The sequence below is a fragment of the Battus philenor genome, unplaced genomic scaffold (genome assembly GCF_028537555.1).
Source record: "Battus philenor isolate CCGP_79_NKW_IND1 unplaced genomic scaffold, ilBatPhil1.0.hap1 SCAF_27, whole genome shotgun sequence".
Lineage (NCBI taxonomy): Eukaryota > Metazoa > Arthropoda > Insecta > Lepidoptera > Papilionidae > Battus > Battus philenor.
In genome coordinates, this window is record NW_027181690.1 from 7,772,364 (window position 1) to 7,785,880 (window position 13,517).

Below are 13,517 nucleotides of genomic sequence, written 5' to 3' on the forward strand. Positions count from 1 at the left end.
TATGTGAAATTGGCTCAGCCGTACTGCATGCAACAATAATACACCATAAAAATTAATAGTAAAAAATAATAAAAATGCACAAATCTAATAAAAGTTATAACACCCTACTACGTTTACATGTGTTGATATGTTGCGAGAAGATACAAGTATAATATCCATATGTATATTCATACACATAAACATTCTCTTGCATAGATGTATATAACTAAATCACTTTCATAAAGACCTAACGCATATATTATGTACGTTTATAATAGTGTGTCCGTGGCATCTTCCTCAGTCTTCATATCTTATTCAAACCTTATAAGGACCGGCGAACCTCCAGATTACTTGACCGAACTGCTAACACACAAATTAAAACCTGTAAATAATTTATAACAAATAATTAAAATCGTAAAATATATACAAAAGCTTTGAAAATATCCATTATAAAAAATGCATTATATAATTCGCAGGGTAAGGTATGTTATTATTGATTTAAAATAATATAAATAAATTTAAAAAAAACTACTACAGCATGTAAATAAAAAGTAAATATGATGTCTAAATAAAAGAATACTATTAATGTTTGGGATACATGAGTTGAAATAAGCGCCATCTATTGGTAATACATAATTTCATATCGTATTTACTGAAAATTATCAGTAGAAGCGTAATGAAGCCGGCGAACTCCTCTACACTTATATTGTCTTGGTAAAACAGTGAACTAATGACGCAACATGTCTTACGACGAAATGACACCGTAGTTTTTAGTTTTTTTTTTTAAATTGCTTGGGTTAAGTAAGGAGTTTTTCAATGCGTTGTAAAAACATACTTATTTTCATGCTTTTTAATTGTTATAAAACTTTTTAAATAGGCTCAAGAAATATATTTTTTAAATTATTTTTCCCAACATTACTACGTAATGAATGTATCTCAAGAATTAATTTTAATTTGAAATAAATGCATTTATTTTACATTGCTGTATTATTTGTTTTATCACGTATATTAAATTTAAAAAAAAACGTTTCTTGGGTTAATCTTGAGGCAAAAAATGGCAAGCGGCTACCTCTATTCTAGACCGTGAGTATTTCCCAATTCCTGTTTGTTAACTTTCTTAGCGTCACTGCGAACCTCCGTTTCGTTATGTTCGCCTGGTAACATGCGCACACTTCGCGCAAGCGTACCGCCCAGTGCGCAGTGGTTTATCGATGCGCGTGCGCGCGCGTTTCTCTTTATTTTCAAAACAACGTAAATCTGTTTGAACTTTTAAGGAAATATGAACTTTACTTGGACTGCGTATAAATCATTTTTGTTCTAATTTATTTTCTGTTTACATTATCAAACCGGTGTCGTATTGGACGCTGCTAGCATCTGCTGCTTCTATATTTAAAATTTTAGAAACAAAAATAAAGGGAATGATGAAGCTTTTTTATTTAACTTTTGTTAATACATTATTATAAAATACAATACAGTAATATTTAGGCATCTACTTCTCCCTTTTAAGACTATTTCTGTAAAGAGCCGTCTTTCGATTTTTTTACGTAATTCACAAGCCTTAGATACATTTTCTGGAGTGACACAATTTTTTTCACAAATTCACGATCCATGGTTAATGAATTTATTTTACAAAGCTGTTTACCAATTTAAAATTAAAGTTTATATCTTTTTGCGTTAGTCTTGTTAACAGATAATCTAAAACACTCTTTTTTTAACGACCAGTCTGAATCCTAGTCGCCTGACATAATATCATCAAATTTTCAAGAGCGGCGTAATTAATAAAGTCGTATATGTAGTTTAAAATTTTCAACATTACAACCGGTAGCGAAAATCATTGTTCCAGATATTGTATTTCAAAATTCCGCGTGTCACAGGAGCATAAGTCATCTCTTTTGATCTAAACCCAAAATATGTTAAATTTATAATATACTTTTTTAAACACTTGTAATTCTATAGTATATATAAAATTAATTGTCAAATGTATTTCAAAACGCAAACTTAGTGAGCAACTCTACCGGCTTCGGCTACTTTTAATATATATATATATATATATATATATATATATTAGTCGCTTTCCATCAGACTAGTTCGTGGTCTATCGTGGACAAATAAGCTTTAGATTTTGAAGTCAATTAAAAGCAAAAAAGCGTATTAGGTTGAAGTCAAACAAAAAATTATGTACATACATTCATCATGTGAATACGTTAAAAAGGAAATTAGATCACACGATTACTAGTCTTGCTTTCAGTATTATCATCATCAATTAGCCGATTGACGACCACTATAATGCACAGGTCTCCCTCAAAGATCATCATGGTAATCGGTCTTACGCTGCCCGCTTCCAACGATTTCCCGTGACCTCGACTACATCGTCGGTTCACTGGGGGGCCTATAATGTGTCTACTAGTTTGTGGTCGCAACTCGAAAGACATTCGGATCACAATGACCTTCGGCTGCAGGAGTTAAATGCTTCGCTCACTGTCAATTCCGACGAGCATTTCTACTACTACGTCTGTGGCTTTTCTTCTATGGATCTCCTTATTTCGGATTCGATCTCACTGCAAAGCTCCGAGAATATCCCTCTCCATGGTTCTCTGGGCTACCTTGAGACTTCTTGTAAAACTTATAGTAAACGACCATGTCTTAGAAGCATATGTCATCACTGGCGACACACACTAGTCAAAGATCTTCTTCAGACATTGCTGTATTTTGGTTGCTAAGTTGTTTCGGTACTTCTCAAACGTTGCCCACAGTTGCAATGTATGAAATGTAAAAATATTTTTCAGATCAGTTACAGTATTTTTTATAATTTTATGATGCTGAAATTAGTAGTAATGTTTCTGATGTTTATATTCGAAGGCGTCAAGGCAGAGACAGCTAGTGTTACATAATAAATATGATGTCATTATTTTGAAATAACTTTTTAGAGATTCCGCATACAAAACCCAACTGCATAACAATCGGATATGGCTTCGCAATAGTATAGGCGGCGTGCCGGCATTATGGCATAATTATTAAAGTCTTGCTTTACGGAATAAAATAAAAAAAAAAGTTATATTGACTAGTAGTAGTTGTTAAGACAAAAGTGGATAAAATAAATTGATCAATATAAAATATGTTTAGTCTTTCAAATTATTAAATTGGACTATAACTATAGTGAGAACAGGGGCAGTAACAAAAGAGTATATGTGTGATAATTATGACATATGGTCTTATAGTAGGTGTGTTTATTTTGAAATAACATTTAAGAGATGGCGCGTGCAAAACGCAAGTGCATAACAATCAGAGATGGCTTCGCCACAATAGCGGCGGCGTGCCGGCATTATCGCGAAGGACGAGACGGCCGGTACCGAGGCGCCCGCGGACCATCGGCCCGATTGTTTTGCGGGCAATTAGCGTCTCGCTCCGTGCGGCCCGAGTCTCGGCACGTGCGGGCCATCCGCCATCGCGCCGACACGACCCGCGTCAGTGTGCAGCGCGCGCTCTACGCGACTGCCCGTCTAACGCGGTTGCAGATCGTGCGGTAACTAACGCGACGTTAGCGATATCGTTCGGAAACTTGCCTGGTACTTTTTTTATTTTCAAACTCGCATTTTTTAATTTTTTATTTTAAGTTCATATCATACTATGTACCCCTTTGCGATCAAAAATAATTTTTAAAGTTTTCATTAAATACAAGAATTTAATTTTAATAGTTTTAGGATACATTATATTTTCGACAATATACATTTATAAATTTGTTATGATTCATATACTTACTAATTAAAGTATATTAATACTAATGATTTTGAGATTAAAAATAATATTATAGAGTTAGTACAATATATCTGTAGTGAAACTTGCTATCGATAAGTGGATATTATAAAAGAGCAGGCAAAATTCAAGGGGGATGTCAACGAGCCGCCGCGAAAAGTTTTCTCAATAGAGAGTCCTTCAGGTCAGCTAAAAGTTTGCAGTCAAAAGTTCGTGAAACTTGTACGCACGCAAGTCTCCGGGAGCTTTCGAGATCGTACTTAACTTTCCACGAAAAGAATCCGGACCTAGTTTTCGAGCGCTTGCCTTCCCGCTTTATTGAAATACAAAAGAGTACCAGGGAATTTGTGCTAAAAGTGTAACAGTGTATAGTTCCAGAAACATAAAGTGTGCATATTACGGAATGCGACGGTTATTAAGAGTGATAAAGTGATTATTGGTTGAACTAAAATGGCTGCAGCCATGATAAGTGACCGGGGTTTACGGAAAAAGTTGACTCAGGAAGCGATTATTGAGAAAACGCCGCGAAAACCTTCGAAGCGGAAATGTACGCCGAGTTGTTCCAAAGCAGACAAGAAGAATGAGCAGAACAATAACAAACGTCCGAAAATACAAACCGGGGATCCGAAGCTAGATCTATTCTCGACGTATCAACCCTGGGTGATACAGACGTATGGCGACTTGGCTAAAACAAAGACGATAACTTTGAAAAAGTACGCGCGTATACTGCGTACTTTGCGCGGAGAAGAATGCAACAGTTCGGACAGTTCAAAGTTTCGATTCTGGGTGAAGGCAAAAGGATTTTACGTAGGCAAGCCGCCTGGTTACGACGCCAAACCTGCCGACGGAATTGTTTGCCGCTACAGCGTCGTGGACGCGGAGGGATGCGCGAGGTCACCCGACGGCATGGAGATATACACCGGCTCACAAAATGACCCTCCGCTATACATACCCACGCCGCCTCTAAAGGTAATATTCTTATATATATAACAAAACAAGCACGATGAACTTATACTTATATATATGTGTGTATAAATATATTCTGATGTCTACATTCTTCTTAGATAAGAGATGCGCATGCGCCGTCGTAATCTCTGAACCGAAGTGGACTGCTTAATCGCAAGCGTCTATTTCTACACTTATCTTTACATACTAAACGTAGTATTAATACATTATTTTTATACGCTATGAACACTTATAATACTTATTGCATAGTTACCATAATAGTTTGTGATTTATTGGAGTCCTGCGCTGTGAAACTACACGACATTATCCCACAATCCCCTTTTCTCTATAAGACGAGTTGGAAGTCGTACCACTGCCGCCTTTGTATTAGTTTGCTTGGAGGCGTACCAAGCGTTTCAATTCAACGTTTCTGATCCACACAGTCTGAGTTTAGAACGATCTGGCTTCCTTATATCCCGAAAATTAGAACCCGCATTTTTTCAGGGTTACAGTGAATAGGTATCTAATGGCACTGCATGATTCACCTAATCGTCGCTTTTCAGGCGAGTTGGCGGTCAGAAGCGCACAAGAAAGCGATGAAAAAGTTCAATATAATAATTAGAATGATATAACGCTTTTCAGACTATAGAGTAATGAACAACTATTTTGAATTTAAAAAAAAAGGTTTTGTATGACATTCGCTATTAAGGGGAACCGGAAAGTAATGTCACTTTCTTAAGTTAAATTCACACTATTTTTTATAAGTTTTATTTATAGTCAATATTCACCATCGTTATCACCAACCTTTTGCCGTCTCATATACAAATTTTCAATGCCATGCAATAAAATTAAATCGGTTTTTCTGTAAAATATGACAGAAACGACGTTACTAGTCGCCCTAATACATTGATGTATTTTCAAATGAAACATTTAAAAATGGCAAGGAAGTATTGACAAAAAAATTTCGTTTGTACTATCGTAATGTCGACAGAAAGGACATTTCTTTCCGGTCCTCCTAATACGAGACCAATAATAATGAGATTAATTATTTTAGGCACGTTATATCTTTTGTTTGATTACAACCTTACACCTTTGTTTTGATTGACTCTAAATTAATTGTTTTATTTTTCGTAGGTATAATGCATATTTTATTTTAAGATAGGAACGTCATTATTTACCTTTTAACATTTACAAATTCCGCGTACAGGGCCTATCATATAGCTTCTTTTTAGTTACTAAACTAGAGGGCTCCCGCGTAAACCATGACTAGGGTCGTTCCATTAACCAGTAAAATTTTATCTAGACTTTCTAGGCTTCAGCCTACCTTCACAGAGAAAACCGCTGGGAACATAAGTGTATCTAGAGAACGCAGTACTCGGCCTTTGTACGTCGAGCTCGAAGAGGCCGTCATTAAGCATTTTTTGCACGAGTTTTTGTGTGAGGAGGAAGTGTTGAGTCGGGCATTACAAGTATGTTCCTTGTTGGTGAAAATTTAACACATGGAGTAATATATGATGACGAGATAGTACAAGTGATGTAGTTATGATACGTAAAGGCAGCATCGCATGAGATGCGACAAGGTTTCTGCATGAACATGTAAATCGAAGTTCGAAGGTTTAAGTTAATAGGAATTAAATAGCCCACGTTCAAGCAAGGGCGGTCTGGAGAGGCCCGTGTCGCTCCCCACCGCCGAGAAGTCCTCTCTTCGCATAACACTACACTATGCTCCTACTCAGGTGTAGTCCCTCTTCGTGCGTGTGTCTACGTTGTGACGGGAGTACAATTACCCGGCGTAAATTCTGTAATTCGTAAATTCGTCTGCGGACCTCCTGGTTCCGTGGACTCAATTATGAATCAGCTAGCAATACAACTTCAAACATATTAAATGCAGAAATTAAAAATTATACCATAATGAACGTGAATCTAGAGACAAGTTTGTTTGCCATTGGGACTTACAGAAAATGCAGTGGAGTTGTTAGATAGATTTAATAAATATCGTAAACGTCTCCTAAATGTCTTCAATAGTCCAACATAAACTACTGCTGTCCAGTGCAAAGTTTGTCCATTGTTGATTAGGGAGCGATCGTCTTGAAACTTCAACTGTTAACATAATTTAGTTGTTAAGTGAAGGCATATCTAGATTTAGTAAGAATTCTTCGTATAACACAATTTGTAAGAATAATTTGGTAATTCGTGGAACACAACCTAATCGGAATATCATTAAAAAGCAATAAAACCACGTACGTGAGAAGACGATCCTTGTAACTAAAGATCAAATAAATGATGCGATGACTACCAGGCGTCCATGAAGGCCGAAGCGATTAGCTGTCATTATCTTTAGATTGACGCTCATTCATCATGGGCCCGTGCGAAATGACGAGGAAACGGCATTTGCGTTTCATTTTCCCATCAGTTATCGGCGTCTATTACTTTCACAATATCCAATACAAAACGCTATCCACAATATAATGCGTAAATAAATATGTCCAGGAGCTTTAAAAGCCTTATTTTAACTATATTAGTGGTTAGGAACCATTATTATATAACTGTATTTGTATGTAGAGGCTATATAGGTAGTATGAATGTGCCTATTGTCACCGCCAAGTAGCAGAACGCAAGCGTTATTGTGTTTTAGTTGAGAATATGGCTAACAAGACATGTTATCTCGTGTCTTAAGTAACGGGAGCAAACAAAGTACAGTGCTGAGGTATTTTAAAAGTCATTCATTGTTTTCAGTCGCTTTGATATTCCTTTAATTCAGTCAAACAAAAATCATTCAAGAAAGTTACGCTATTGCCTTGAAATTTAAAATATTTAAAAAGTTTCCAAAATATTCCAGTTATTTGTATACCATACCCTGTAAGGTGACATATCATACCTTTGTGAATTCCTAAGTCTTTTATATATTCAGCGACGAGTCAGTAACTTTAATCTTAGGTAAGGTCGATCGACATCTAATACTAGATGTAATGCTGGAGGAACATGTTGTGAATTCAGTGAACTACATTTCGAAAAATGTCCATTTTACGCGACCTCAAAAGATGTACCTAGTCTGAGTATAAATTTTCAGCCATATAGCCTAGAAGTACAGACAATGACAGACAAAAATGACTGGAAAAGTCGCGGGAAAACATCCTCGATGTAACTCCAACAATTGGACGGATCAAATCCGCTTCAAACTTCATGCTGCGTTCAGCGATGACAAAGATAGGAACAGGTGGCGCATCGAACGAAGGTATCTGTGTCCCTCAGCAAGAACGATAATGAAACTAAAGTATTTTCATAAGAAACTTTAAAAAAAATTAGGTAAGATAAAATAAAATACACAGGCAAAAAGTCAAAAAGGTTTGGAAAAAGAAGTTTTAAACAAAAAGTCAATTCTCATCCCATTTATCCTCTAATAGACAATACGACATAATTCAAACAACTAATTGGTTTGTTTCTTATTTATATGTAGTTATTAAATCACTAAATACCGCTGTTACCATGTTTATATTATTATATATATACATATTCGAATCGTTATCTCTTATCTGTCAACTTTGCTTGTCTTGTCAAAAAGATGCTTGTGTGTTCCTCGACTGGTCAATATGGACAAGGCTTTCTGATTTTCTGTAATCAAAATTGGTGTAGAGACTTGACTAAGCTGATACGTAGAGATATCACTATTTATTAACACGAATACACTTTTGTATTTGTATTACATGGGTATAGACCACGCAAAACTCTTGCAGTAAGTTTCACATAACCGTCCGGGAAAATATTTCGACGTGGCAACCCTACTGCAGCGCCAGTGGGCCGCTGGCTCATTTATTATTAGCGGGCCAGCCGGCCCCGCCTCATGTTTATTAAAGAGCTCGCTATCCCAGAGCCCAGTCTCACCTGAACTCGGTGCGGGCCTTACGCTCGCTTTCACTGCATCTGCACTTACATATTATAAATATACTGATGACTTAAAAAAAGAATTGACAGCGTTCTCCTTACATACACATTTTTTTAACACTCGTCGCTGGAGATTCTTTTGTTTTCAACCAGATTCTCATATTTATTAGATGTGGGTCCAATAAGTGAAAATCAAGAATTATTGTTGACTGTAACGATTATGTTAGTCAGAACACAGTATAATTACGTATCATGCAGCATATAACGAGCTATATTTTCTACTCTTGTTTATGCTATTACTTCGAGGTCTCTCAGAAACTCCATCTGCCGCCAAGCAGAAGTGTCATGAACATATATTTCATTTAACTATCTTTGTAAATGAAACACGGATTTAAATAATAATTTAAAAAATATTTAGGAGAATATAGATAAAAAACGTTAAATAACATAAGATAAAGTATTATAAAATTATCGATCTTAATTACTATTTATTTTAATTATTAATATGGTATTATAAGTATTCTTTCATGTATTTAGATTTAAAGAAAGAACAATCCAATTATTTTCAAAAATTCGTGTCAAAATTAAGCTAAGAACAAACCGTTTATTGGAAACTTATTTCAAAATATGTCTCGAATCATTTGTGGCTACCATATTTAGAGTACGACATACAGTCCTTCCAATCAATGGGCCCAAAAATATATTATATTACTTCTTGTATCAACATTTAAATATTTAACCGAGGTGTTGTAAAACTAAGGCGAAGCATATACTAACGTTCTGACATAGACTTTATTCTTCTTTTAGTCTGGTCATTTTTTTAAAAATTTGGTAGTAAACAAACAAAACTGTACTACATGAAAATCAAAGTTGATGTCACAAACTAAATCATTTGGTTTTAAAAAAAAATGTAACTAAAATATTTAATTCGTGCTTAAATCTTTCGACTATTGAATTAATTGTTTCTAGATTTATTTAAAATGTATAAAGGATGCTGTCATTTATTTGAATAAGTTTGATGTGATCATTTTGTTTTTGTAATCGTACCCCTGCAGTAAGCAATAATAACCTCAGTATGAAATTCAGAGAAACGTGGGGAATTGATCTCTTCTTAAAATATTCAATAGATGCCGTGGACCACGTCAGAATTTTTAAATTATGTATAATAATAAGAATTTATTTATAGAAAATGCTTTTCACCCTGAATTGTTATTGCATATGCTAAAATATTTCCTTTATTTATAAAAAAATTAATCTCCGCAAATGTACTCAGTGGAGACTAAGTAAAACTTTCTTCTTGTAACGGACTTTTACAAAGGATTTCGAAATATGAGATAATTTCCAACGCTAAATTTGAGTTGCCACTTTGTTGTCACTAGATGGCACTTTTTTATGATTTTACATATTTAGCCCAAAGGGAAACTCGTTGTTTAAAAGAATATAGTAACTGTCGAATTTTTTGTAGGAAAATATCTGCGCTGTAAAGGCAGACGTAAATAGAAACAGCTGTTATTAGGATATCTACCACAGCTAATTATTTTAAAAAGTTTTTCTGTCGTCATAGATCTAGAAAATTCTAGTTGTTTTGTAGTAGTTAAAATATGACGTTCGCCTCAGATTTCGTGGTGTGAAAATAAACCAAGCTAGACCTCGTTGCTGGCAACGATGAAATGAGTTATTAATTCCTATGTCAATATTCTTGATATGCCACAGCTTCGATAGGTAAAAACATATAAAAAATCTCGCGTCGAAAACTAATCTCAATGTGACGTATATTTCCGGCGATTCTTGAAATCGTTGCTCCGTAAATTTAAAATAGAATAGTGAAAACAAAGTTAATAACGAATATATGAAAGAGTTTTAATTATCACAAAGTCCGGTACGAATCCGTTTCGCTTTGTGCGCGTTCGAATTTTGAAAATATCCGAACGTTCGAAAAGAGGATGCCCGCCGGCGCAATTTTTGCCAGTTCCACTCGTTTGACCCCCAACGGGAAGTACAAAAGGGGCGCGCTTGGGACGTTCCGGCGATATCTATGCCCACATGACAGCATCGGCGCGGTGTGAAATTTTAAACAAACGCTCGCATTCAATTTATATTCGACGGGCGCGCTCGACGCGTGGTTTCAGCAAAAACGAGCAGAACAATGGGCGGCGTGGTCGCACCGACCACACGTAGCCGCCGACGCCGCGATACGTGAGCGATAAGCGGCGATCGATGCGGCGACCGAGCGCCGCTCTCGCCTCGGGCCCGTTCACGCGAACCTCCTGTCACATTATGCCGCCCTTGTCATTTGTATCCGATATATTGATCGTTTTTCTTTTTAGATTTCAATTCGATTTAAAAAAAAAAAGAAAAAGGATGCCCTCGATCTAGATAGAAGAAATCTTTTTTTTTAATTTTATTTAAGTCGCCTTTTTCATTATTAAAAATATTTCTTTAAATATATAGGAATATAACAAATTGTTAAATGTGTTGTAAAAATTATTTTAGCTAAAGTGTCTGACTGTCATTCGTATTCGATATATTGATCGTTTTTCTTTCAGAATTTTAATTCTATTTAAAGGTAAGGGAACAGGAAATGGCCTCCATCAGAAAGAAACCTTTTTTACAAATTTATTTTTAGGCAGCCGGTTTAAATACAATAATAGGTTGATGTAATTGTTACAATGTAAGACTAAATATAGTATTAAATGTAATTCTTCTTCTGTTTTCTGAGAGAAAATAAAAGCGTTACTTTTCCATATTCTTCTTTTAAAACTAATAAGAATAAAGAAATCTTAATAATTTTAAACATATGTATTTTAAATATCTTTCTATAATACGCAACATCAAATGTGTTACTTGGGAAAGTACTAATTTATTTTTACCGAAGGTTCTAATCTATAAAAAAAAATGGAACAAATAGGCTTTTCTTTCCTCATACAAATCACAGCTTTAATCCAAACAGTCTCTGTAACTTTAAATAAACATTTGACGTAAATTAAAACAAAAAGACCCTGGATAGTTCTTTTGACATTTTGTCAAGACAACTAGGGTTAAAAAATACCTTAAAGTTTTTCGAACGTTCAAACAAACTTACAAATTTATTTCGTTGCTAGTAAAGTGCCTTTCACTATAAATTACGACGGACCGTACCACCGGCCACCTGTAGTACGCGCTTCAGACTTCCCGACTCGCTTGTTGCGGACTTAAACGGAGGTTATCTTAAACACTCGTGTTACGCGCTGACGTAAATCACAACAACTAAGAAACATGTTAAAAATATCAAATACTTTTTAAATGTTTTATTATTAAGAACTCTTAATATAGTTTGCCCTCAATAATGTAATATATTTAATAGAAAAAAAACCGGTGATTTAAAAATAAATTTGAAAAACAGATTCTTTCTTGGAAATGGAATGAAATCTGGAAGAAAACCGATTTATTTATCTGATACAAATGACAATGGCGTAAACTTATGCAAAAATCGCCATGATGCGTTAAAAATATGCAGCTATTCTAAATATACAGTCAAAATAGCAGACAATCGGGTGTTATTCAACCAAAACCAATCTGGCAATTTCCATTTAGAGAGTATGTTTTTTTATGCGAGCCTAAAATTACGCAGACTACGAAGTACTAGGCAAGCATAACGCGCACGCACTTCCGAGTCCATCAATCGGCGAGCCGACAAACGGATATAAAAATTTCAAGAGCGGACGGCGAGAGTGGAGAGCGCGCATTAATAAAATGGAACGGGTATAATACATCAGACAATCGGCCGGCGGGTGACGCGACTGATTAAAATGAATGCCCTGCTCCGGTATTTTACCTGCCGGGGACTCGTTTTCAAAGCGTCGTTGGCCCATCGACTTGCCAATAGCATTCCCTTTGGGGCTCTTGAACGCTTTAGAATTGGACTTAGGTTTATAATTATGCACAAGATTCTTAATTTTTTTTATATTTTTTTTTATTTTTGAACTCTTTACGTAATAATGTAAACAATTACAGGTAAGTAGCTTAGTTACAATATTAGTAGTAGTTACTCAAGGCTCAGAGATCCGTAATTCACTGTAATATTTACAAAGATCGAACTAAATTTTGATACTAAAACAAATGCTAGCATGTTCATTATTAAACTGCGTCTTCACAATAGCATCTTTCGTTGTTTCGTTTAGTGGCTACGTATTTTTTATGATTTGAGGAAATTATATGAAACTGATTGTCGTCTGGTTTTCTTGGATTAAAGTAAATCAATTTAATGAAAATATCAATTAAATACGACAAGCCATACAAAACACATTGTATTATCACTATATAAAAACTTTTGAACGTAAGGAGAATATGTTGCCAATCTAAAAACAAAATGGAATATTATTTTGAGATCTGTACATTTTATATAAAAACTTTTTTTTCATAAAAGATGTTCCATGAAATGCATTACGCACGCCCAGGATATTGCGTAAAGCGTAGCGTTGGAGAGGGCGTTTTTTTCGTAAAGGAGATACCCCCTAATCAGCGTGGACGACCGCCATGGGGTTTAAGCCAGTTGGGAGTCCGTTATTACTGCTCCCTTTAAAGTTTTTTTTTCATATGATAAAAACAAAAGAATCCTTTGTATATCACCGTCTAATCGGCTTCCTAATCCGGGGAAATAAAATAATGTAACAGTCCGAGTCGAGGTTCTTGACAGAGCCTCGAGCTTGGGTTAAACACATCTAGGCTAAACACCTTTACATCTTTGCCTGATCTGAAATCTGAAAAATCTGTCGCTCTCGTCGTACTGTACGTGAATATATTTTGCAATACTGCACTCCTAGTGATATACCATGACGTCTGGTTTATTCTAGGACTAAAAAACTATACTCTGTCATCTTACATGGCGTAAACATTTCGATAAATTATTCCAAGATATCAGTGATAAAACATCTTGCGCTATCTACCTTAGAAACAAACCTGTGTTAACAGTAAGGCAT

At 35.3% G+C, this 13,517-nt stretch overlaps 1 protein-coding gene across 1 annotated transcript in view; it reads left to right on the forward strand.

The window, feature by feature from the left end:
- The first annotated feature begins 3,466 nt into the window (after positions 1-3,466).
- LOC137925628 (nucleolar protein 4) overlaps positions 3,467-13,517 on the forward strand; it is a 223,806-nt gene continuing 213,755 nt past the window's right edge. The window contains exons 1-2 of the mRNA XM_068769101.1: positions 3,467-3,545; positions 4,098-4,701. Coding sequence (XP_068625202.1) covers positions 4,183-4,701 — 519 coding nt within the window. The 5' untranslated portion in view covers positions 3,467-3,545; positions 4,098-4,182. The remainder of the gene's footprint in view (positions 3,546-4,097; positions 4,702-13,517) is intronic.